The 27,550-nt window shown below is 37.2% G+C and overlaps 1 protein-coding gene and 1 pseudogene across 1 annotated transcript; both read left to right on the top strand.

The window, feature by feature from the left end:
* The first annotated feature begins 678 nt into the window (after window positions 1–678).
* Window positions 679–1,260, top strand: LOC100673636 (olfactory receptor 4C11-like). The gene has a single exon (XM_023542075.2). The coding sequence runs from the start codon at window positions 679–681 to the stop codon at window positions 1,258–1,260; it is 582 nt and encodes a 193-aa protein (XP_023397843.2).
* A 23,445-nt stretch (window positions 1,261–24,705) lies between these two features.
* On the top strand, window positions 24,706–25,633 carry LOC100673343 (olfactory receptor 4C16-like; annotated as a pseudogene).
* Window positions 25,634–27,550: the final 1,917 nt, after the last annotated feature.

Below are 27,550 nucleotides of genomic sequence, written 5' to 3'. Positions count from 1 at the left end.
CAAAAACATGTTGAAGTTAACAAGAGTTGCATATAAGAGTGATTTAGGAAAGTATCCTTCACAAGCTTATCTGTGATTTAAAAACATCCTATGAGAAGGTCATTAAAAATGAGGGTCAAAGAGGTGAAGTGACTCATTAAGACACAATAGCTAGAATGTCCCTGATGAGAGATTTTTTTTCAATCAAAATATCCCATAACATCACATAACACCACAAATTAATTTGCATTAAATATTTCACACTGTTGCACAGCACCATACATTAATTCCTGTATTTTTTTTTTTTCAGATAAACCATTTCATACTTCTACCTTCTCCTCATTCACAAAATCATGCTGCTGAATAATAATGTGACTGAGTTCATTCTGCTTGGGCTGACACAAGATCCTGTTTAAAAAGAAAATACTGTTTGTCTTTTTCTTGCTTTCCTACTTAGGGACATTGTTGGGTAACTCGCTGATTATTGTTACCATCAAGACCAGTCGGGCACTTGGGAGTCCAATGTACTTTTTCCTCTTCTACTTATCGTTATCTGACACCTGCTTCTGTACTGCAATAGCCCCTAGAATGGTTGTGGATGCCCTTCAGAAGACCATCACTATCTCTTTCAGTGACTGCATAATCTGAATCTTTTCCTTTCATCTATTTGGCTGCCTGGAAGTCTTGATCCTTATGCTGATGGCCGTTGACCGCTGTGTGGCCATCTGTAAACCCCTGCACTACATGAGCATCATGAACCGGCGGGTCTGCAGTGTGTTGGTAGCTCTAGCCTGGGTAGCGTCCTGTGTGCATTCTTTAGTTCAGATTTTCCTGACCTTGCGTTTACCTTTCTGTGGTCCCAATGTGATTGATCACTATTTATGTGACTTGCAGCCCTTGTTGAAACTTGCCTGTACAGACACCTATGTGACCAACCTACTACTGGTGTCCAATAGTGGGGCCCTTTGCATAATGAGCTTTGTGGTGCTGATGTTCTCCTATGTTATCATCTTGCATTCTCTGAGAAACCACAGTGCTGAAGGGAGGAGAAAAGCCCTTTCCACCTGCATCTCCCATGTCACCGTAGTCATCTTGTTCTTTGTTCCCTGTATATTTATATATACACGCCCCGCAACCACCTTCTCCACGGATAAGATGATAACTGTGTTTTATACAATTGGAACACCTTTGCTTAACCCTCTGATTTATACGTTGAGAAATGCTGAGGTGAAAAATGCCATGAGGAAGCTATGGAGCAAGAAACTGATCTCAGAAGACTGAAAAAAAAAAAAAAAGATAAATGGAAATTTCAAATCCTTCTTCATAGTTTACATTGAGCAAAATTCAACAAAGCATATAACCATCTTATTGTGAATTTCATAGATTCTCATCTAGGGGAATAAGTGCTACTTTCTTCAGGAAACTGGGTAAAATTTCTTCAGGAAACTGGGTAAAATGAACACATACGCTTGTTAGTGTTGAGACAGAAGCAGGTACAAACAGATATGCCAGACCAGTTAGTTTAGATTTTTTACTACTGTCTCTCTGCCTCTCTTGGATAACTAGAATCACTTGTGGTTTTGATCTGGTATTTTTCCTGTCCTTCTTCATGTTGATTTCTGGTGTCACTCCACTATTGTTGTAAAGATTTACGTTCGAATCCACTCAGCAGCACTATGGAAGGAGGGCCTGATGAATCATTTCCATAAAGATTACAGCCAAAAAACCCAATGGAAATGTTCTCCTCAGTAACAAATGAGGTTGCCATGAGTGGGTATCAACTTAAAGACAATAGATTTTTTGTTAGTTTGTTTCCTATGATTACAGTTAGCCCTCTATATGCTTAATTTCCTATCCTGGTAGAATTTCTCTTTTCAAAACTGAATGTTATAATCGAGAGGATGAATTTTGGGCTTTGAAACAGAAATTTGTTATTTTACAGATAGAGAATTTTAGTGAGTTTTCAATACAATCCAAAGAACAGAATAACTTGAGTAGAGAGTATTGAAACATGTATATGAAATGTACGTTTCTGTAGTGGGAATGTATACCAACTTTGTCACTATCCATCTGACACACAGCCTCTAGTTACATAATCATTAAAAATCTAATTTCAATTTGATTTCTTATTTATATTTTTGTCCATACAGAAATTTTTGCTTATTTGACAATTCTGTATTGATTTTTTGTAGTAAATTGTATTAAAATTACTAAATTTGTATCAGTTTTATGTACTAAGAGCTTTGACATTTCTTTAGCTTGAGAAAATGCATTTCTATTTTTCTGTGTAAATATGGAACTATGGATTCTACAATGAACTATAATGACATATATACACCACTTTTTTAAATTTTTAGTTTCTGTGAACTTCAAGGTAAAATCTATCCCAAGTAGTTTACCACTGATTACAGAAGCTACAGTTTGATTCTGCTATTAATAGTTTTGCATAGTAGTAGTTTCGAGTTGGCTGACTTTTAGCTGATGTCTCCTTGTATTTCAAGGCAAGGAAAAGATAAAAAGGGACTGTGCATTTAATCCAATGTAGGTGTCTCCTCAGAAATAGTCCATCTATTATGTCTGCTGGACACGCTTTTTGTATAAACCCCTGCTACCACTGCCACCAAGTCTCTTGCAGGCAAAAATTGTGCTCTAGATCAGAGTCAAAATTTTATAATAAACATGGCAGAAGTGCAAAGAATACTGAAGATGCAGCCGCAACAAGTTTCCTTTGTTGGATACAGTGTCCTGATAGAGAAAGAAAAGGACACTGAGAGCTAAAAGTTTGTAGGGAAAAGTAATAACCATGAACCCAAAAATTATTCTGCATCTTCTTGGTTGCCTACCCTATGAAAAGGAATAGTCTTCCTTTGTCTTGATCCCATGCAATTACCTAATCTGAAGCAGTTGTCATACAATGATATTTTTTCTCACCAGAGCTTCCCCCTATATCTCGTTACTCCCACAAATTAACCAAGGGCAGTTCTCAGGAAAGCCAAAGCAATAAAGTACAATCTTTGTTCTTAGACATGATCCCGAAATATACATGTGGAATTGCAGTACCTAGCTAACATACATGGTGAGAAATGAAGAGATGCTCTACTATGGGAGTTTATCTTGGAAGTGTTAGCATATGGGGACAAAGTATAAGTGTGGAAATTGAAGAATTTTTGACATGACGGCACTCACCAATAATTTGAGATTTGGTGTCCTGCCAAGGACATCTGGAATTGACTCTTTAAATACATGTTTTAAGATCTTGTACTAGTTAGCTACCTCTGCTGTAACATATTGCCACAAATGTAGTGGTTTATAACAACACAAATTTATTATCTTAAGTCCTCTAGGTTGGAAGTCTGACGTAGGTCTCACTGAGCTAAAATCAAGGTGTCAGTATGGTTGTGTTTCTTTTGGAGGCTCTAGGCTTTTCCTGATTCTAGAGGTCACCTACATTTGTAGGCTCATGACCCCCTTCCTAAATCTTCAAAATCAGCCACATTGCATGTATTTGAGTATTCGCCCATTACTACAGCCCCCTTTCTCTTCTGCCTCTCTCTTCCACCTTTAAGGATACTTATGATTACATTCATTTTACCTGGTTAATACAGGATAATATCCTTTTCGAAAGCTAGGTGATTAGTAACCCTAATTTTGTCTGTAACCTTAATTATAGATACTTAATGGCAGTTATTATTTCTTCAGATACACATTGAAATAATAAATATTTTAGATCTAGATTGTGCCTTCTGTCTTCACTGTGCCTCCAACTGTGTTTAAGCCTTATAGACTAAGTCTTCCATTGACATTGTATCCCATAAACTTTGCCTAGAACATAACACCTATTTGTGAGCCACAGAAGTGTGAGATTGTTTTGTGATCTCAGTCTTTGTAGATATTTTCATGTATCCCATCACCCATAAGCAGCCAACCTGACAGAAGACAGTAGAGACAGGTAAATATCTACTGTGGAATTCACTCTTCTCATGGATACCTTATATACAACAGAACAAATTATTGCCCAGTCCTGCATCATCCTCACAATTACAAGCATGTTCGAGTCCATTGTTATGATTATTGTGCCAATCCATCTCACCAAGGGTCTTCCTCATCCTTGCTGGCCCTCTACTTCACCAGACATGATGTTCTTTTCCGATAATTGAACCCTCCCGATGATATGTCCAAAGCATGCGAGTCAGACAATACCCTGTTGTAATCCATAAGGAATTCTTTGGCTTATTTTCAGAAACTGATCACCTTTCTGCCTACTCTTAGTCTATGAGCTTTGCTGAAACCTGTCCATCATGGGTAAAAGGGATGTCTCCTGGCTGTATGGAATACAGGCAGTGCCAGGATTGCAAACATGTTCCATTCCTAAATCTGTCTTTAAGTCAAATTTGTAAATAAGTCAGCTCAGTTAGGAACAGTTTGTATCTAACATCAGTTATTCAAATGTTTGTCTTATTATATAGTGTATAGTATACTTTTCAAAGCATAAAAAAAAAGAAACTCTTCCAGGCACCCTAAAACATCTTCAACAGAATCATACATTAATAATAAGAACGTTTTGATATTCATAGCACAATAGTGCCCACATGTTATTGTGAACCATTTTATGTATCTCAAATTTTTAATATAATAGGCTTTACAGAGGTTGGTTCATAAGTACTGATTGTATGTAAGTTCAATGTTCATAGCTCTGGGACCGCCTATATAGTCTGGAAAATAAAATATTCCTCCCATAATCCAGTGTAAGTTTCACCCCTGCATTCAGTGAAACTTGATGCTTCAAGTTTGTAACATCTCCAGAGCTTTCTAAGTGAACTAACTTGTTTTTTTCACTACCCTTCTTCAGGTAGTTGTAAATTCCTCCATTCCGCTAAGTCAGTGCTTTGAAGCATGTGACAGTCTTTCAGCAACTGGTATTTCCTGTTTTGTCTAGCTTTTTTTTTTTTTTTTTGTAGGCAAATATGTATTTTTTTTTTTTTTTACTTTTATTTCACTGAAAATTTAGAAGAGAGAGGAAATAAATTTTTATGGATAGCTCACCTTGTTTAACAGAAAATACTGTTCTTTTTTTAAAGTATGAACTTAAGGTTTACTTTTCTATAACACAAAGGCATAAAAAGATGAAAACAGAGTACATAATTTTACCATCTAGATGACTCTGTTGACATGAAAATATGAAGTAATGCATGCACAAGTTTTGAAAATCCAAATATTTCAAAAATGTACAAAATGAAAAAAATTTAATCTCTTTCTAGTCCTTTTGTAAAAAAAAAAAAATCACTCTGAATAGTTTCTTGTTTCTTCCGTTAAGAAATAGTCATTTTTTTTTATAGCCATAGGTGGAGTTCCTGGGTGGTGCAAACAGTTAAGTGCTTGGCTATTACCCAAAAGATCAGAGGTTTGAATGCATCCTCAGGAGCCTTGGAAGAAAAGCCTGGGAATCTACTTCCAAAAGATCACAGCCATTGAAACCCAACGGAAAACAATTCTACTCTGGAACATATGGGGTCACCAAGAATCAGAATGGACTCAAGGGTAACATTTTTTCTTTTTTCGATAATCAATAGTAGATAGGAATTGAGCTAGAAAATTTCTGATATAACTGTGGGGGAAAATTAGGAAGTGTGCAGCTTCATATACAAGGATTAAGTGAAAATCTACATAATGAGCTGTGGGGTCCTTCCTCTCTCTGCTCCCAGAATTCCAGCTGAAGGCACATACTACCTCACTAATCCACTTCTACCATATGCAGATCTTGGGGTGGGGGGCAAGGGGGAGGTTTTTACCTTTTTTTTTTTCAGGAGAAAATATGTGGCCTATACCATAGTGCTCAACTGCTAACTAAAAGGTCATTGGCTCAAAACCACAGGCCACATCACAGACAGGAGAAAGTTGTGTCAGTCTGCTTTCATAAAAATCAAAGCCTTGGAAACCCTATAGAGCAGTTCTACTCTGTCCTACAGGGTCGCTATGAATCGAAATCGACTCAACAGCAATGGATGTGCTTTTATTTTTTGGTAAGGTTCCCAAATGTTGTCACCACACCTTTCATCCCAAGCACACTAATGTTGTGTTTAGGCCTACCACTTATTGCGTCCCTTGCATGTCTGTCAGTTTGTCATATGTGGGGGCTTGCATGTTGCTTTGAGGCTAGAAGCTATGCAACCATTATTCAATAACACGCAACCTTAACTGTCACAGTCACCACAGTGGAAAATTTTCAGCTGAGCTTCCAGGCTAAGACAAACTAGGAAGAAGGACCTGGCGATCTACTTCTGAAAAAAAATTAGCCAGTGAAAACCCTATAAATAGTAGTGAAGCATTGTCCAGTATAGTGCTGTAAGATGAGCTCTGTTGGCCTGTGTTTTACTGACTATGCAAAGGCACTCAACTGTGTGTATCATAAGAAATTATGAATAACGTCCCGAAGAATGGGAATTCCAGAACACTTAATTGTGCTCATGTGGAACCTCTACAAAGAACAAGAAGCAGTTGTTCGAACAGAAAAAGGGGATACTGCATATTTTAATATCAGGAAAGGTGTTTATCAGGTTGTATCATTTGACCATACTTATTCAATCTGTATGTTGAGCAAATAACCTGAGAAGGTGGACTACATGAAGAAGAAAGGGGCATCAGATAACAACCTGTGTTATACAGATGATGCAGCCTTGCTTGCTGAAAGTGAAAAGGACTTGAAGTACTTACTAATGAAGATCAAGGAATACAGATTCGTTATGGATTATACCTCAACATAAAAAAAAAGAAAAAAACAGAAATCCTCACAACTGGACCAATGAACAACATCATTATATACAGAGAAAACATTGAAGTTGTCCAGGATTTCACTACTTGGATTCACAATCAACACCCAGGGAAGCAGAAGTCAGGAAATCAACAGACATATGGTATTGTGCAAATCTGCTGCAAAAGACTTCTTTAAAGTGTTAAAAAGCAAAAAAGTCACTTTAAGGTCCAAGGTTTGCCTGGCCCAAGCCTCAGTGCTTTCATTCACCTCATATGCATGTGAAAGTTGGATAATGAATAAGGAAGTTTGGAGAATTGATGCCTTTGAATTATGGTGTTGGTGAAGAATATTGAATATACCATACACTGCCAAAAGAACAGACAATTGTGTCTTGTAAGAAGTACAGCCAGAATGCTCCTTAAAGACAAGGATGGTGAGACTCCACCTCATATATTTTGAACCTGTTAACAAGAAAGACCAGTCCCTGGAAAAGGACGTCATGCTTGGTAAAGTAGAAGGTCAACAAAAGAGAGGAAGACCCTCCACGAGATGGATTGATGCAATGGCTGCAACAATGGGCTCAAGCATTGCATCAATTGTGATTATGGAACGGGACCAGATAATGTTTCATTCTGTTGTACATAGGGTCACTATGAGTCCAAACTGCCTCGACGGTACCTAACAACAACAATAACTTATTATATAGTTCTCTAATCATTTTCTAGTAAATGTTCATCTCTAGTAAATGTTCATCTCCTATGTGCTTATCACCATGAAAGAATAGTTCTTTTACTTCTTGCATGTCATTATAAAATTACAATTGGTATTTTGGATATAATAAATCAGGTACTAGGATACGGTCAGACCTATTTAGTGATTATTTAGTGATTAAAAAGAGTACGCTGATCATTTTATTTTGTAAAATCATGTTAATCATAAGAGTCCCCAAGGACTTCAGGGAAACTAGAAATTCCCTCAGGATGTTGATAGTACTAGCGTGTTATCTCTTGTGTTCTGTGAGTTTTCACATGATTTCCCTTTTTTCTCTTACTTTTGTTGCTCTTTACTATCTTTTTTTTACTAACTTTATGTTCTCTGTTTCCTTAAAATGTGTGCTCACACGTGCCTTTAGTTTTCAAGACAAAGGATGTCCTTCCATGCATTCTACAAGCTTTTCCCTCTTCCTTCCAACCTATCAAGTTACCTAGTCAGAATTCTAGAGAGGAAATTTGAATAAGCTTGCTCATATAATTGAGTAAAACCAAAAAAACAAACGTGTTGATGCCGAGCCCATTCCAACTCATAGTGACCCTATAGGTCAGAGTAGAACTGCCTCAAAGAGTTTCCAATAAGCACCTGGTGGATTTGAACTGCCGATATTTTGGTTAGGAGCCATAACACTTAACCACTATGCCACCAGAGTTTCCTATAATTGAGTATAGTAGACTAAATTTAAATGATTGGCCTTTTTGTGGAGTGTCTGCCCTAGTTCAGCAACAGTCCCTGGCAGAAGCCACTATGATTAGAAGGGAGGAGGAAAATGGTAAGGAATCCAAAATTTGACAAGCCTCAATGTTTGTTCAGCATTAACTCTTAACAGCCAAACATTCTGAAAATATTTCATTAGTTAATCAAAAAAAATTCTCCATGTGTCTGTCAGTTTGTGGTAATGTAGTGGCATTCGTGTTGCTCTGAGGCAGAAAGCTATGCTACAGGTACTCAAATACCAGTAGGGTCACCCTTAGTGGACAAGTTTCAGCTGAACTTCCAGACTAAGGCAGTTTTAGAAGGACCTAGTGGTCTACTTCCAAAAACAAAAAAAAATTACCCTGTGAAAACCTTATGAATAGCAGCAAAACAGTGTCTGATATAATGCCACAAAATGAGCCCTCAGGCTTGAAGCCACTCAAAATATGACTGGGGAAGAGCTGCTACCTCAAGGTAGAGTAGACCTTAATGATATGGAACGATCCAAGCTTTTAGGGCTTTCATTTGCTGATGTGGCACAACTCACAATGAGAAGAAAGTTTCAATTATCCATTAATGATAGAAACATGGAATGTATGAAGTATGAATCTAGGAAAATTAGAAATCATCAAAAATGAAATGGAATGCATAATAATTGATCCTAGCCATTAGTGAGCTGAAATGGTCTGGAATGGGACATTTCGATGAAGATGGTCTTATTTATGGTCTACTATGCCAGAATGACTAATTGAAGACGAATGGCACTGCATTCATCATTAAAAAGAATATTTTGGACTTTTGGCCAACATGGAGCCATAGACAAAAGCACCACATTGTCCCTCCACAACAAAGACCCAAAAAACTAAGTAAAACAGAGACAAACATCATTCCTGGAGCCTGAACTGCCAAATGAAGAGATAAAGAACTCAGTTAAACATCAAATGAATAAGAAGCTGAGAGAGAACAGAGAGTGAGGAGAGATACTTGCAGAGGTTCCCTATCAACTAACAGAGCACACTTTCACCATCTTGTACTCCTATCAGAAACCGGCAGACAGGGAACATGGAAAGCAGCTTCATGGAGCTCCCAGAAGGAGACAAAGCACCCAGCAACCAGCAATATATGCTTTCGCAACCCCTAAACTCTCCTCTCTGATCTATTTTTGTGCTTCCTTGCTCGCTCCAGGGGCTCGGCTGACTGGGAAGTGCAAAGTCCTTACTGCTTGGTTTCACCCCATCCCCATCAGAAATCAGCAGACAAGGAGTATAGGAGAGTGGCTTCACGAAGTTCCCAGCAGGAGACAGAGCACCTGGTAACCAGTGACATAATTTTTCCTAACCCCCACACTTCTCCTCCCCTTCTTCGGCCTCTTCTCCTTCATACTGGCCACAATTTCTTGATAGGGAGGCAACTACTTTGGTCCCAGACCACTTGGGTTCACCCAGCCCACACTTGCTTGCTCCTCCAGTGCCAACTGTCTGTTGCTGGTGTTGCTTTCTTTCCATTTCTTCTGTGACTCCCAGAACCTCACTGTACTTTCTCTAAGACACCCAGCTCCATGTCTCAGCTTTGCTTCTTCTTGAAAGGCTGTGAAGTGTTGCTTAGCTGGGGAACCACTTCCCCTGCTGCAATGCCATGCTGGTGGGATTGCTGGGGCTTTTTTATTTTATTTTATATTTTGGCTTTGTTTTGCTTTTGCTTTGTTCTGTTTGTTTGTTTTCTTTTTCTTTTCATAGCTTGGGAGCCCCTTCTAGCTGTGCTGCAGCTTAGGAGCCACTTTCCCAATCTGCACAGCCCCTGGGGGAATTTCTTTTTCCTTCCTTCCTTCCTTCCTTCCTTCCTTCCTTCCTTCCTTCCTTCCTTCCTTCCTTCCTTCCTTCTTCCCTCCCTCCCTCCCTCCCTCCCTCCCTCCCTCCCTCCCTCCCTCCCTCCCTCCCTCCCTCCCTCCCTCCCTTCCTCCCTCCCTCTCTCCCTTCCTTCCTTTCCTTCTTTTCTTCCATTCTTCCTTTCTTTCTTCTTTCTTTTTTTCTCTCCTTTTTCCTTTCTGTCTGTCTTAATTTCTCAGTTCTCATCTCTCTGTACTTACATTCTTTCCCTGTCTCCTGAATAACTGGAGTTGTATGACATCTATACCCCCTATAGCCAGGCTATACTGTGCAGCCTGGGAGCAACTTCTTCAGTCTTTGTAGCCAAACAGTTAGGACCCCTGGGGCATTTTCTTTTCCAAATTTTTATATAGTTAATTTTTTTCTTTTTTCACTCCTATTTTCAAATTTTCCTGTTTGTTTCTCTCCATTTCTTAGTTTTGTATCTCTCCATTCCAACAGCAAGATCACTTTGCACTCTTTTTTTGTTTGTTTGCTTCTTTTTGGCTCCTGTTCCTCTCTGCTTTCTTTCCTCACCAGCATAGACGTGGCCTACCAGAACCTACCCAGCACTGATTCCTGGTCCACCATGTTGGCCATAGTACATGCCACAAGCAATGCATCCCAGTCACCCCCCCTTCAGCTGGACATGCCGTGCTGCACCGTAACAGAATGATTGGACCTGTCCATTGGACAGGGAGGTGAAAAGTATGGTGACAACAGATGAACAAACAACAAAGAATGCACAGCCCACCTGCTCAGACATAACCAAATAAAACAAAAAAGCAGGATGAAATAAACCAAGAAAATAAATATGGAATGTCCTAAAGACAGCAGGTAATATCAAAATATATATAAAAGCAGGACAGGAAAGTACCAGTAGGTGTCCAAAATAAAACATAAAATGACTTTCCAGTAGAAGAAAAGGCACTAGAACTGCTGACAGGGAATTCAAATCTCTCATATTCAAAGCTATCTGAGAATGAAGCAAAAAGCAGGCAAAAATGAGAAAAATAGAAAAATTTATGGAAGAGGCAGACAAATGCACGGAAAACACAGTCAAAAAAATGGAAGAATTTAGGAAAATAATACAGGAAAAATACAAAAATAAATTCTCGACTAGAAATCATACAAAAACAAAAATTAGAAATTCAAAAGATAAACAACAAAATTTCAGAAATAGACAGCATCATAGAAGGGCCGAGGAGTAGGTTTGAAATGATAGAAGACAAGATCTGTGAAATTGAATACATACACTTGGATACAACTCTGAGGAAAATTCTGGAAAAAGAATGAAGAAAAATGCAGAAACCCTGAGAATTATCTGGGATATAATCAAAAGCAAAAATTTTCAAGTGATGAGAGTTCCAGAAGAGGGAGAGAAAATGGAAAACACAGAGAGAAGCACTGCAGAATTGCCAACAGAAAGTTTCCCTGATATCATGAAAGATGAAAAGATGACCATTCAAGAAGCTCAATGAACCCCATATAGGACAGACCCCAAAAGAAAATCACCAAGGCAAATCATAATGACACTTGCTAAAACCAAAGACAAAGAAAAAATCCTGAGAGTAGCTACAGAAAAACAAAAAGTCACATACAGAAGAGAAACAATAAGATTAAGCCCTTATTATTCAGCAGAAACCTTGCAGAGAAGAAGGCAATGGAATGACATAAAAACTTGAAAGAAAAAAACTGCCATCCAAGTACAAAATACCCTACAAAACTCTTGTTCAAATATGAAGGTGAAATGAGGATGTTTCCAGATTAACAGAAATTAAGGGTATGTGTAAAAAACGAACAAAACTTAAAGGAATTATTAAAAGGAATCCTTCAGTCTGAAAACAAACAGCATCAGACCACAGTTTGAATCTAGTATGCAAAACTGTACTAGCCAGATACAAACCTAGGAAACAAACTCTGAAGGACTATCCAAAACCAAAAGAAATGCAACAGGGAACCAGAGACTTTAATCTGTAAATGACAACAACGTCAGAACAATAAAAGAGGAAATAACCAGTGTAGTTATAGAATTTTCAAACAGAAAGGAAGGCAAGGCGATACCAAGTAATAATAGGCTGGTTCAAACTTGGAAGATAAGGGTCAATTTCCAGGTAACCAGAAAGAAAGTTAACAAACCTACTCATCAAAGTGAAGAAGAAAAACATAAAGTCTCAATAAAAACAAAATCTACAAAACCAAAAGAAATGAAAAAAAAAAAAATCCACAAACAAAAGGAACTCAGCACAGGAGAGTAAGAGGGGGAAAAAAAAATCTGTTAGCACCACAAAAAAAGCACTACAAAATGACAGCAATAAACTTACACCTATCAATAATTACACTGAATGTAAATAGCCTAAATGCACACACAAAGAGACAGAGAGTGACCGAATGGATTAAAAAACAGGATCCATTCTGCTAGAGACACAGCTTAGAAACAAAGGCAGAAAAAAGGACCGAAAAAAAATATATTAAGCAAATAACTACCAAAAAGGAGTGGCAATGCTAATCTCAGATAAAATAGACTTTAATACAAAATCCACCATAAAAGACAAAGAAGGGCACGATATAATGATTAAAGGGATGACCCATCATGAAGACTTAACCATAACAAACATCTACACACCCAATGACAGGGCTTCAAATTTCATACAACAAACTCTAACAGCACTGAAAAGAGAAAGTGACAGTTTCACAATAATGGTAGGAAATTTCAACACACTCATCTAGGTAAAGGACAGAACATCTAGAAAGAAACTCAACAAAGATACAAAAGTTCTGAAGGCCACAATCAGCCAACTTGAGCTCATAGATATATATAGAACACTCCATCTAACAGCTGCAAAGTACACATTCTTTTCCAACACATATGGAATGTTCTACAGAATAGACTACATCTTCAGTCACAGAGCAACCCTCAACAAAATCCAAAACACTGTAATAATTCAAAGTATCTTCTATGACCACAATACCATCAAAGTAGAAATTAACAATGGGAGGAGCAAGGAAAAAAAAAAGCTATTACATCGAAACTAAATAACGCACTTCTTAAAACCCTTGAGTAATAGATGATATCAGAGATAGAATCAAAAAATTCCTAGAATCAAATGAGAATGAAAACACATTATACCAAAACCTTTGAGACACAAAGGCAGGCCTCAGAAGTCAGTTTATAGCAATAGACACACACATTAAAAAAGAAGAAAGGGACAAAATCAAAACATAAACCACACAACTTGAGCAAATACAAAGAGAACATCAAAACAACCCCACAGCCACCGGAAGAAAGGGAGTAATAAAGATCAGAGTGGAAATAAATGAAATAGACAAACACACACACACCCAAGAGAAAGAATCAACAAAACCAAAAGTTGGTTCTTTGAAAGGACCAACAAAATTGCAAACCACCAGCAAAACTGACAAAAAAATACAGGACAGGATGCAAATAATCCAAATAAAAAAATGAAATGGGGGACATTACAACAGACCAAGCGAAATAAAAAGGATTATAACAGAGTATTATGAAAAACTATACTCCAAAATATTTGAAACCTAGAGGAAATGGATGCATTTCTAGAAACACACTACCTGCACAAACTTACACAAAATGATGTTGAAAATTTGAATACACTCATAACATGAGTAGAGACTGAAAAGGTAATGAAAAACGCCCAACAAAAAAGCCCTGACCCAGATGGCTTCCCTTGAGATTTCTACCAAACATTCAGAGAAGAGCTTACACGAGTACTACTCAAACAATTTCAGAATGTAGAGAAGGAAGTGATACTTCTGAATTCATTCTTTGAAGCCAGCATAGCCCTGACACCAAAACCAGGCAAAGACACCACACGCAAAAAAGAAAATTACAGACCAATATCTCTCATTAATGTAGATGCAAAAGTTCTCAATGACATTCTAGCCAAGAGAATTCAACAGCATATTAAAATATAATACACCATGACCAAGTAGGATTCATGTCAGTTATGCAAGGATAGTTCAACATTAGAAAATCAATCAATGTAATCCACCACATAAATAAAAGGAAAGAAAAAAATTAGATGATCATCTCCATCAATGCAGAAAAGACATTCGACAAAGTCCCAAACCCATTCCTGATAAAAAGTCTCCATTAATAGGTATAGAAGGGAAACTTCTCAACATCATAAAGGCCCTCTATGCAAAACCTATGGCCAACATCATTCTTAATGGAGAGAGGATGAAAACATTCCCCTTGAGAACAGAAATAAGAAAAGGACGCTTTTTAACATCACTCCTATTTAACATTGTGCTGGAAGACCTAGCTAGAGCAATAAGGCAAAAAACAGAAATAAAGGGCATCCAAACTGGTAGTGAAGAAGTTAAAATGTCCCAATTTACAAATAATATGATGCTATACATAGAAAACCCAAAAGACTCCACAAGACAACTACTGAAACTAATAGAAAGATTAAGCAGAGGAGCAGGATACAAAATAAACATACAAAAATCAGCTGGATTCCTAAACACCAATAAAGAGAACAATGAAAAGTAAATAAGGAAAACAATACCATATATATATAAAAAAAAATGTATAATAGCCCCTAAAAAAAAAAAAAAAAGGAATAAATCTAACAAAGGATACAAAAGACCTATAGAAAGGAAACTGCAAAACACTGATGCAAGAACCAAGAGAGATCTACATTAATGGAAAAACATACCATGCTCATGAACAGGTAGACTCAACATCGTGAAAATGACAAATCTACCCAAAGCAATTTACAAATACAATGCAATCCCAATTCAAATATCAACAACATTCTTTAAAAGATGGAAAAAACTTATTGTTAACTTTATATGGAAAGGGAAGAATCCCCAGATAAGTAAAGCAATATTGAAGAAGAGGAATAAACAAGGAGGACTCATACTACCTGACCTCAGAACCTACTATATAGCTGTGGTAGTCAAAACAGCATGGTAGTGGTACAATGACAGATACATTGACCAGTAGAACAGAATTGAGAACTCTGATGTAAATTCATTCACCTATGGTCACCTGACCTTCCACAAGGGCCCAAAGACCATCAAATGGGGAGAACAAAAAAAAAAAAAACAGTCTTTTTAACAAATGGTGCTGGACAAACAGGGTGTCCATCTGAAAAAAAATGAAACAGGACCGACATCTAATACCATATACAAAAACTAATTCAAAATGGATAGAAGACCTAAATATAAAGCCAAAATCTACGAAGTTTATAGAAGGAAATATAGGATCAATGCTAGAGGCACAACTGTATGGCATTAACAGGATACAAACCACAACAAACAACATGGAAGTTCCAGACAATAAGCTAGGTAACCAGGCTCATCAAAAGACTTCACAAACAGAGTAAAATGAGAACCCTCAGAATGGGAAAACATTTTGTCTATTACAAATCAGACAAAGGTCTAATCTCTAAAATCTACAAGAAAACCCAACACCCCTACAACAAAAAGACTAATTAAAAAATGGGCAAAGGAAATGAACAGACACTTCACAAAAGAAGCCATTCAAATGGCCAACAAACACACGAGGAAGTGCTCAAGACCCCTAACCATTAGAGAAATGCTAATCAAACTGATGATGAGATACCATCTCTCCCTGGTATTACTTGCATGAATCAAAAAAACAGGAAATAACGAATATTGGAGAGGCTGCTGGAAGATCAGAAATCTTATACACTGCTGGTGGGAATGCAAAATGATACAACCATTTTGGAAAATGATATGGCACTTCCTTAGAAAGCTAGAAACAGAAATACCATATGATCCGGAAACCCCATTCCTAGGAATATATTCTAGAGAAATAAATGTTGTCACATAAATAGACACATGCACTCCCATGTTCACTGCAGAATTGTTCACAATAGTAAAAAGATGGAAACAACCTAGATGCCCGTCAACAGGTGAACAGATAAACAAACGGTGGTACATACGCACAATGGAGTATTACACGATAAAGAACACCAATGAAACTGTGAAGCATCTCATAACATGGATGAATCTGGAGGGCATTATGCTGAGTGAAATAAATCAATCACAAAAAGGCAAATACTGTATGAGACCATTACTATGAAAACTTTTACACACATAAAAAAAATAACCTTTTATGTTTACAAGGGAGGGGAAGGGTGGAGACCGAAAACACTAAATACACAATAGAGAAGAGGTAACTTTGGCAAAGGGTAAGACACTACATAATACTGGGGAACCCAGCACAACTTGTACAAGGCAAGGACATGGAAGCTCCATAGACACATCCAAACTCCTTAAGGGACCGAATTGCTGGCCTGAGGGCTGTGGGGACTATGGTCTCAGGGAACACACAGCTTAATTGGCATAATATAATTTAAAAAGAAAATGTTCTACATTCTACATTGGTGAGTAGTGCCTGGGGTCTTGAAAGACTGTAAGCGGCCCTCTAGGATACTCCACTGGTCTCACTTCTTGTGGAACAAAGAATGAAACTCAAGATACAAGGTTAAGATAACCACATCTACAACAGCCTCTACCAGACTAAGTTCAGTACAACTAGACGTTGCCTGGCTAGCACCACTGACTGCTCTAACAGGGATTATAATAGACGGTTCAGGATAGAGCTGGGGATAAATGTAGAACAAAATTCTAACTCAAAAAGAAAGACCAGACTTGCTGGCCTGACAGAGGCTGGAGAATCCCTGAGAGTATGGCCCCCAGACACCCTTTCAGCTCAGTAATGAAGTCACTCCTGAGGTCTTCCCTTCAGCCAAAGATTGGACAGGCCCATAAAATAAAACAAGACTAAAGGGACACACCAGCCCTGGGGCAAGGACTAGAAACCAGAAGGTGGCAGGTAAGCTGGTAATAGTGTACCCAAGGTTGAGAAGAGAGAGAGTGTTGACATGTCGTAGCCTTGTTAACCAATGTCATAAAACAGTATGTGTACTAACTGTTTAAAGAGAAACTAGTTTGTTCCGTAAACCTCCATCTCTGGAATAGATTTGAGTTATTGAACACTTATGACCAAAGACCAGACGAGTTGTGGAATGACATCAAGGACTTCATACATGAAGAAATCAAGAGGTCATTAAAAGACAGGAAAGAAAGAAAAGAGCAAAATGTATGTCTGAACAGGCTCTGAAAACTGCTCTTGAATGTAGAGAAGTTAAAGGGCATGGAAGAAATGATGATGTAAAAGAGCTGAAAAGAAGATTTCAAAGGGGAGCAGGAGAAGAAAAAGTAAAGTATTATAATGATATGTGCAAAGACCTGAAGATAGAAAATCAAAAGGGAAGAACACACTTGGTATTTCTCAAGCTGAAGGAACTGAAGAAAAAATTCAGTTCTCGAGTTGCAATTTTGAAGGATTCTATGGGCAAAATAATGAATAGCACAGGAAGTATCAAATGGAGATAGAAGAATACACAGGAAAACTGTACCAAAACAGAGTTGGTCAACTTTCAAACATTTCATGAGGTAGCATATGATCGAGAAACAATGGTACTGAAGGAAGAAGCTTAAGCTACGCGGAAAACAATGGCGAAAAAGAAGGCTCCAGGAAGGAAGGAGTACCAATTGAGTTGCTCAACAAACGGATGCAGCACTAGAAGTGCTCACACATCTATGCCAAGAAATTTGGAAGACAGCTACCTGGCAAACAGACAGGAAGAAATCCATATTTATGCCTATTCCAAAGAAAGGTGATTCAACAGAATGTGGAAATTATGGAACAATATCATTAATATTACCAAAACCCATTGCTGTCTAGCCAAATCTGACACATAGGGACCCTATAGGACAGAGTAGAACTTCCCCTTGGAGTTTCCAAGGAGTGGCTGGTGGATTCAAACTGCTGACCTTTTGATTAGTAGCCTTAGCTCTTAACCACTGAGCCACTCACATGCAAGTTAAATATTGCTGAAGATCATCCAAAAGTGGTTGATGCAGTACCTGGACAGGGAACTGCCAGAAGTTCAAGCCAGAATTCAGAAGAGGATGTGGAACGAGGAATATCTTTGCTTATGTCAAATGGATCCTGGGACAAAATAGTGAATGCTGAAAAGAGGCTTACATGTGTTTTATTGTCTGTGCAAAGGCATTTGACTGTGTGGATCATAGCCAGTTATGGATAACATTACAAAGAATGAAAATTCCAGAACACTTAATTAAGCTCACAGGGAAACCAGACATAGAGCAAGAGGCAGTTGTTGGAACAGAAAAAGAGAATACTGCATGGTTTGAAGTCAGGAAATGTGTGTGGTCAGGATTGTATCCTTTGACCGTACTTATTCAATCCGAATGCTTAGCAAAAAATCCTAGAAGCTGGCCTATTTGAAAAAGAACAGAACATCAGGACTATAGGAAGACTCTTTAACAACCTGGGCATTATGCAGATGACACAACCTTGCTTGCTGAAAGTGAAGAGGACTTGAAGAAATTACTGATGAAGATCAAAGACTATGGCCTTCAGTATGGATTATGCACCAACGTCAAAAAAACAAAAATGCTCACAACTGTACCATTAAACAATATCATAAAAAACGGAGAAAAGTTTGAAGTTGTCAAGGATTTTGTTTTACTTGTGTACACAAAGAAGACCCAAGGAAGCAGCAGTCAAGAAATCAAAACACACTTTGCATTGAGCAAATCTGCTGCAAACAAAAAAAAACTCTTTAAAGAGTTAAAAAGCAAAGATGTCACTTTAAGGACTAAAGTGTGCCTGATCCAAGCCGTATTGTTTTCAGTGGCCTGTAATGCTTGCAAAAGCTGGACTATGAATATGGAAGACCGATTAAGACTTGATTCCTTTCAACTGTGGTGCTGGCAAAAATATTAAATATGCCGTGGACCAAAAGAAGAATGAAAAAATCTGTCTTGGAAGCAGCACAACCACAATGCTCCGTAGAAAGGAAGGATGATGTGACTATGACTCACATAAGTTGGATATGCTATCAGGAGGGACAAGTCCCTGGAGAAGGACATCCCCTTCAGCACAGTAAGTGTCAGAGAAAAAGAGGAAGACTCTCAAGAGGTGGATTGATAGTGGCTACAACAATGGGCTCAAACATAACAAGACTGTGAGGATGGCGCAGGAGCGGGCAGTGTTTTCTTCTGCTGTACATAGAATCTCTGTGAGTCAGATCCCACTTGAAGGCACCTAACAACAAAATAACAGCAACAATAAAAGAATCTACCTAGTCGTGTCATGTTTGCTAAGGTCAATTTGTTCCCTTTGAGTTTTCAATATTCTTTTTCTAAAACCTTAACAATTTTCTTCTATTGAGTTGATACATCTTGGAATTGGAATATTCCATAGTCAGATTTTTTTAAAAAAAATTATCTTAGCCCTTGGGTTTGAAAAAAATATTTCAAAGTGTTCCTTCCACCTTAAATTTATATGTTTTCCCTAAAATGGATGCTATTGTACTGTGACAAATATCATTCAATTTGTCGTAGTGAGCTGCCTTGCAGTAAGCCCCCACACAGAGTGGATGGGATGCTGCCTGGTCCTGCGTCATTCCCATGAGGGCTTAACAGACTGAATCATTACAGACTGAATCATCTGGCTCGTTTTCAGAAATAGGTCACCAGGCCTTTCTTCCTAGTCCGTATTAATCTGAATGATTCCCTGAAATCTGGTCAGTATCATAGCTATATTCAATTTTCAAGCCTCCACTGAGAAATGAGGTGTGTTGACCAGAAATCAAACCAGTGTATCTCACATAAAAAAGATGGAAGATAAGAATTCTACTGCTCAGTCACAAAGGTCTACCCTCACACCAACCAGGATGTCTATAATAATAATTATAAAGGAAAAAAACAAGTGCATTTAACTTTGACATTATTTGCATTAAAAAAGCAAAATAAATACAATACAAATAAATTATTGGCCTTGGTAATTTAAGCAGAGAAATACTCTTAATAAATTTAATGACTGCATTAGGGTTTATTCCCTGCATAGAGCGAGATAAGGCTATTTTATTTTTTTAATTTTTTTGGACATTAGTCTTAAAACCTATGCTAAATATGTAACATTGTACATTTGATGCAATTTAAATGAATTTAAGAAATCACATTTAAAAGCCAGGAGAATAAAGAAGTTAAGTAACAACAGCAAAAAGAGTTTATTTTTCCTAGTCTTATCCAAGACCTACCATAGGGAATACCTGTGGGATTGCACTCAGCTTCCTCAAGTGCCTTTAAATGCTCCTCATTTTTTTTTTTAATGCTTTCAGCGCAGCTCCTCCAGGAGTCCCCAGACCCCCTGCACTTAGAGAACTGGCCCTCCCTGCTCACTGCTGTATTGAAACAAAGAAAGCAAAATGTTCAGCTGGGTCTGACATTTTCCTGCAGTTTTGTAACATAGTTCTCATTATGACTAAATATAAAGTTAGTTTTTTGATATATTTCTTTTAAACATAATTTCACATCTAGATATCAAGCATGAAGATTTTTTCACTTATTTTTTTTCAAAGAAGTGTATTTATTATTTTGATAGTGTTTTTCCTGTATGCTGTCATGAGTTCAGAAACTCAAGAACATTCCTTCAAATATTGATTGGAATTGTCAGATAATATGCATGTGAGTTCCTTCCCTTTCTTTCCGTTTCCTTTTCTTCTCTCTTCTTTTCTTCCTTTTTTTGCATAGCTGAATCCATTTAAAGCTACTTGAATATCCATAGAATCTATACTTAAAATAATATTCTACTATGAATGCTTGGAAAGTATATTTGCTAATTATATTTTACAATCTTTAGATTCTTCTAATTTTGGTCACAGTTGGAAATTTTTATTAGCTTGCAAGTCAAAGTAAAGACACCTGTTCTAACGGAAAATTAACCATGGGAATTGTATCTTGAAATCCTGGCTCCTACTTGGGGCTGTTTGGTGCTGGGACAAGAGGCTAAGAGAAACTGTGGAACGCTTTTTACTCTACTTCAGATAGAATACCCAGAAAACCCAGTGCCATTGAGTTGATTCCGACTCATAGCCACCCTATAGGACAGAGAACTGCCCCATCGAGTTTCCAAGGAGTGCCTGGCGGATTCGAACTGCTGGCCCTTTGGTTAGCAGCAGTAGCACTGAACCACTACACCACTCAGATAGAAGAGCAATGCTAAAAAGCTCTGTATATGTGAACACATTATCAAATGATTGAACATTAAAAGCAGTAAGCAGAATAAAAAATAGTAAGGGAATGATGAAAATATTAATTGATAATTTTGATTAATTAATTGATTTAGTAAAACACTTGATTAATAAAAATTAATTTTTAGTGGCTGGAAGATTTCACAAAGACTGTACTTCCTCATTTACAGGTGAGAAAATAGATGCCCACAGAGTGATCATAATAGTACCTACATACCTACCTACCTACCTAGTGGTTGTGAAGCCTGTTCCTACTCATAACCACCCTATGAACAACAGAACGAAATATTGGTTTCTTTATCTCAAAAATCTTCCTGTGTAGGAATAGGGGACAGAAATGCATTTGGCTAGTTATATTTCCATTTTATATGAACCTGAAATTCAAATAGTGAAAGCTCATGGAATATAATGGGTAGAGAATAGCATCTGTATATATATTTACTAAAGAAAGAGAGGAAACAATAGGATAACTAAGAAAGAACAAGTTATGTGAAAGTTCACAGAATTCTGCTACTGGATTGTGGCTTCTGTTTTATTTCGTGTATTTCATTCACTATATAATGCACTCTTCTTAAAACCGTATTAAAATTAATGAACTTTTAATTACAGAAGTAATGTTGTGATATAATCTCCTAATAGAGGAATCACAATATTTATAACACTAAAATTCCCTTTGTCCATCACGCCCTTTCTTCCCCAGAGGTAAAGATCTCCTTCCACATCTTTTTCAGTGCATTTATAAGACACAGGTACACAAAGAATCTAACTAGCATTCTAGTTTTTCTTTTTTCCAACATGCAAGTTATCATACTGTGATAATTTTTGTGCAGTTTATTAATTTTTAGTCATCAATATATCTCAGTGATTTATCCATGTTAGATGCTCATATAGCTTCAATATTTAAACTTCTGCCTAATTTTCAATAGTAAAGCCATAGTTCACATTATCTACATACTCTTACTGTTAGGTATTTAAATCATTTCCAGTTGTCCCAATTTTTAGCAAGGCTGCAATGTGTATACCCTTCTGAATGCTTTCTGGGGGTATTTCACTAGATCTCATGCTGATTTCCTAAATCATCATCAAAATTTGATATGGTCTGGTTTTTACAAAACTTACGAGTTTTTCAGTGTTGTTTAATTGGCACTTCCCTGATTTTGATGAAGTTGAGTATTTTTATATATGCTCAATGGCCAGTAATAATATACTTGTGTGTATTGTTCATTCAAATGCTTTGCTCTTTTGTAAAATTGTGTGGTGGTGGTTGTTGTAGTTGTATGCCACCAACCATTCATTTAGCAGCTGAGCACTAAACCAATGTGCCTACAGGGTTACTTAAAATTGGGTTACTAATCTTTGTATTATTGATTTGTAGGAGGTATAAATACTTGATCCCATTCCACTAGTTTTTAAAACTCTTTGTTCATATTGAGTTTTGTTATAAAGAGGTTTTAATGTATTACAATTTTCTTTATGAATTTGCTACCCTAAAATATAGTTATTTTTCCAATATCATTTTCTAGTTTGGTCTGATACATTTTTATCTTTCAGCCATCTGGAATATATAGTTTTTCTGAATAAAAGGTAGTTATTTTTTTTAAATGGAGATTCAAATTCCTAACATCAGTTACTGAAAAGTCCATTATTTCACATTAACATGAAATATCAAACAGAGAATAAATGTTCATATATTTATGCTTGTGTTTATTGACTGTCTGATCCTATACCAACTGCCTGGTGTGCCTAGTGGCAACCCATACTCCTACTGCCCCAGATCTAAAATGTTTAAGCAAAAATCTGAATTGTGAAACATGAGCTATTAAACAATTGTCTTCTCTCTTTTAATTTGGAAATGTAAGCTCTAAGAGGTGTTTTTCAGAAATTGGAAGAAAAAAATAGAAATGGAGATATTTGAGATACCTTATTCCAAACTCATCAACATCGAGCCAACTCCAACTCATAGTGACATAATAGCACAGAGTAGTATAGGGTATGCAAAGCTGTAAGTCTTAGGGAAGCGGACTGCCACATCTTTCGCCCAAGGAGTGGCTGGTGGGTTTGAACTACCAATCTTTTGTTTAGTTGTTGTTGTTAGGTGTGGTCGAGTCAGTTCCAACTCACAGCAACCCTGTGTGGCACAGAAGGAAACACTGCCTGGTCCTGCGCCATCCTTACAATCATTGTTATGCTCGAGCACACTGTTGCAGCCACTGTGTCAATCCATCTCATTTAGGGTCTTCCTCTTTTCTGATGACCCTGTACTTTACCAAGCATGATGTTCTTCTCCAGTGACTGATGCTTTCTGACAACATGCCCAAAGTATTTAAGATGCAGCCTCACCATCCTTGCTTCTAAGGAACATTCTGGTTGTTAGCAGAGGAGTCCTTTAACCATGTACCACCAGGGCACCTAGATATCTTATTACAAATTTTCAAAGAATATTCATTTATGTTTATTGCAATATGTCAAGTACTAAGCATCATTAAGGTGTCTGAGGTAAAAATAGATTATTTAGAAGGTGCCGTTTATAGGGTTGCTATGGTCAGAACAGACTCCACAGCAATGAGGTAAATAGGTGTTTCTTGCTCCCTTTTTCAGCTGGAATAACTCAAAATGAGTGTCCAGTAAATGACTTGGTCATATATTTATTGGTCCCTGAATGATGTAAATGGTTTGCACTCTACTAGTAACCTAAAGGTTCACTACTCAAACCTATTGTCCACCACCATGGAAGAAAGTACTGGTGATCTGTTTCTGTGAAAATTACATCCAGAAAAACCCTATGGAGTAGTTCTATTCCGTAAGACATGCGGTCTCCATCAGTAGAATTGGCTTGGTGGCAATGTTTTTATTTTATTTTTTTTTGTTTACTTTTTTATATATTTATAAGTAATATACATTTATAAAAGTATGCATCACTAATATGTAATACATAAATATATGTGGAAATAAGATACTATTTATGTGGACATGAATAGTGCATGACTTTATAACATTAAATTCAAAAAGGAAGACAAATATGTCCTAAATACTGTCTGATAAACTGACCATGCAAAACGTGGGCCCCAAGGTCTACTGAATGAGAAAAAAATTAAGTAAATAATAGATTGGCATCATATATCCTGATTTTTTAGTTATCATGTAAATCAAATTAATAAGAGCAAGAAGCATCTTAAAGTTAACAAGGAGTCGCATTTTAAGAGTGATTTAGGAAAGTATCCTTCATAAGCTTATTTGAGATTTAAGATCACCCTAGGAAGAGGTCATTAAAAATTGAGGAACAAATAGGTGACATGATTCATTAAGAAACAACAGCTAGAACATCCCTGATATGGAATATTTATTTTTGCTCGTAATATCCCATAACATCACATAGCCCCACAAATTAATTTGCTTAAAATATTTCACATTGTTGCATAGCGCAATACATTAATTCCTGTATTTTTTTCTTTTTTTCAGGTAAACAATTTCACACTTATACCTTCTCCTCATTCATGAAATCATGCTGCCGAATAATAATGTGACTGAGTTCATTCTGCTTGGGCTGACACAAGATCCTGTTAAAAAGAAATTAGTGTTTACCTTTTTCTTGCTTTTCTACTTAGGGACATTGTTGGGTAACTCGTTGATTATTGTTACCATCAGGACCAGTCGGGCACTTGGGAGTCCAATGTACTTTTTTCTTTTCTACTTATCCTTATCTGATACCTGCTTCTCCACTTCCGTAGCCCCTAGAATGATTGTGGATGCCCTTCTGAAGAATAACACCATCTCTTTTAATGAGTGCATGATCCAAATCTTTTCATTTCTTTGGCTGCCTGGAGATCTTGATCCTTGTGCTGATGGCTGTTGACCGCTATGTGGCCATCTGTAAACCCCTGAACTACATGAGCATCATGACCCAGTGGGTCTGCAGTGTGTTGGTAGCTATAGCCTGGGTATTGTTGTGTGTACATTCTTCAGTTCAGATTTTTCTGACCTTGAGTTTACCTTTCTGTGGTCCCAATGTGATTGATCACTATTTATGTGATTTGCAGCCCTTGTTGAAACTTGCCTGTACAGACACCTATGTGACCAACCTACTACTGGTGTCCAATAGTGGAGCCCTTTGCACAATGAGTGTTGTCATGCTGATGTTCTCCTATGTTATCATCTTGCATTCTCTGAGAAACCACAGTGCTGAAGGGAGGAAAAAAGCCCTTTCCACCTGCATCTCCCATATCATTGTAGTCATCTTGTTCTTTATTCCCTGTATATTTATATATACACGCCCCGCAACCACCTTCCCCATGGATAAGATGATAACTGTGTTTTATACAGTTGGAACACCTTTGCTTAACCCTCTGATTTATACGTTGAGAAATGCTGAGGTGAAAAATGCCATGAGGAAGCTATGGAGTAAGAGATTGATTTCAGAAGACCAAAGATAAATAGAAATTTCAAATCCTTCTTCATGGTTTCGACTGACCTAGCATAATTCTACAATGCGTATAATCTTACTGTGGATTTCATAGAATCTTATCTTGGGGAATAAGTGCCACTTTCTTCAGGAAACTGGGTAATATGGGCACATACGCTGGCTAGTGTTGAGTCAGTTTCATGTAGAGGAAGAGACAAAAGAAGGTACAATAAAGTATGTAAGGCCAGTTGCTTTAGATTTTTCACTACTGTCTCTACCTCTCTTGGGTAATTAGAACCACTTGTGGTTTTGAGCTGTTGTTTTTTGTCCTTCTCCACGTTCATTTCTGGTGTCACTCCACTATTAACCTAAAGGTTTACAGTTTGAAGCCACTCAGCAGCACCATAGATGAAAGGCCTGGTGATTCACTTCCGTAAAGGTTACAGCCAAAAACCCTGTGGAAAAATTCTCTTCAGTAAAGCAGGAGCTCGCCGTGAGTGGGTTTCAATCTGATGACGATAGATTTTTTGTTTGTTATTTTTATTATGATTACAGTTAGCCCTCTACGTGCTGAAATTCCTATCCTGGTAGATTTTCTTTTTTCAATACTGAATGTGATAATCCAGAGGAGGAATTTTGGGGTTTGAAAGAGAAATATGTTACGTCACAGACAGAAAATTTTGGTGAGTATTCGATACTCTCCAGAGAAGAGAATAACTTGAGTAGAGGGGACAGGAACTTTTATAGGAAACCTGTGTTTATACAGTTGGGACAGACATCAACTTTTGTCCCTATGCATCTGGCACCACGGTCTGTAATTACATAATCATCGAGAATCTAATTTCAATTTAATTTCTTATTTGTATTTTTATCTGTACAGAAATTTTTGTTTATATGAGAATTCTATATCAATTTTTTGTAGTAAACTGTAAGCCTCCTACCTACAATTATGCTTTGAAAAATGTGTGACAGTCTTTCAGCAACAGGTATTTCCTGGGTTTTTATTTTTTTAGTTCATTGTGGGCTAATACGTAAAATCCTTTTTCACTTGTATTTTAATGAGAACTTAGAGAGGAAATAAATTTTTATCGATAGCTCACCATGTTTGGTAGAAAATGCTGTTCTGTTTAAAAAATATGAAATTATGGTTTACTTCTATATAATACAAACAAGTAAAAAGATGAAAACACTGTACATAATTTCACCATCTAGATGACTCTATATACATGAAAAATGAAGTAATGCATGCATAAATTTTGAGAATCAAAACATTTCAAAAATGTACAAAATACAAAGAAATCTATCTCTTTTTCATCCTTTTGTAAAAAAGATAATCACTACGAATTGTTTCTCATTTTTTCGATTAAGAAATAATCATATGCTTATAGCCAGAGGTGGGTCCCTGGGTGATGCAAATGGTTCAGTACTCAGCTATTAACCGGAAGATTGGAGGTTCAGATACATAGAGAGAAGCCTTGGAAGAAAAACCTGGAAATGTACTTCCAAAAGATCATAGCCATGGAAAACAGTTCTGCTCTGGAACACATGGGGTCGCCATGAATCAGGATTGACTAAAGGGCAACATTTTTGAAAATCAATAGTAGATAGGAATTGAGCTAGAAAATTTCTGATATAACTGTGGGGGAAAATAAGGAAGTGTGCATGCAGCTCTACATACAAGGATTAAATGAAAGTCTATGTAATGAACTGTGGGGTCCTTTCTTCTCTCGGCTCCCAGAATTCCAGCTCACATGTACACACTACCACAATAATCCGCTACTACCATGTCCATATCGCAGGTGGAGGTTAGGGCAGGGACAGAATGGAGAGGGATATTTTTTTCCAGGAGAAAATATGTGGCCTATGTCATACTGCCTGGTTACCTGCAAGTTATCCCCAAAAACATATACACCCTGCCAAACATTTAGAGATTCCAAAAGCTTTTTAA

This window comes from Loxodonta africana, chromosome 22 (genome assembly GCF_030014295.1).
Source record: "Loxodonta africana isolate mLoxAfr1 chromosome 22, mLoxAfr1.hap2, whole genome shotgun sequence".
Lineage (NCBI taxonomy): Eukaryota > Metazoa > Chordata > Mammalia > Proboscidea > Elephantidae > Loxodonta > Loxodonta africana.
Note: the sequence above shows the minus strand (reverse complement) of the source record. Positions and strands in the feature narration are given on the sequence as shown.

What these genes read in the sequence shown, in the direction of transcription:
- LOC100673636 (XM_023542075.2), top strand. Translation starts at nt 679, where the DNA reads ATGGCCGTTGACCGCTGTGTGGCCATCTGTAAACCCCTGCACTACATG.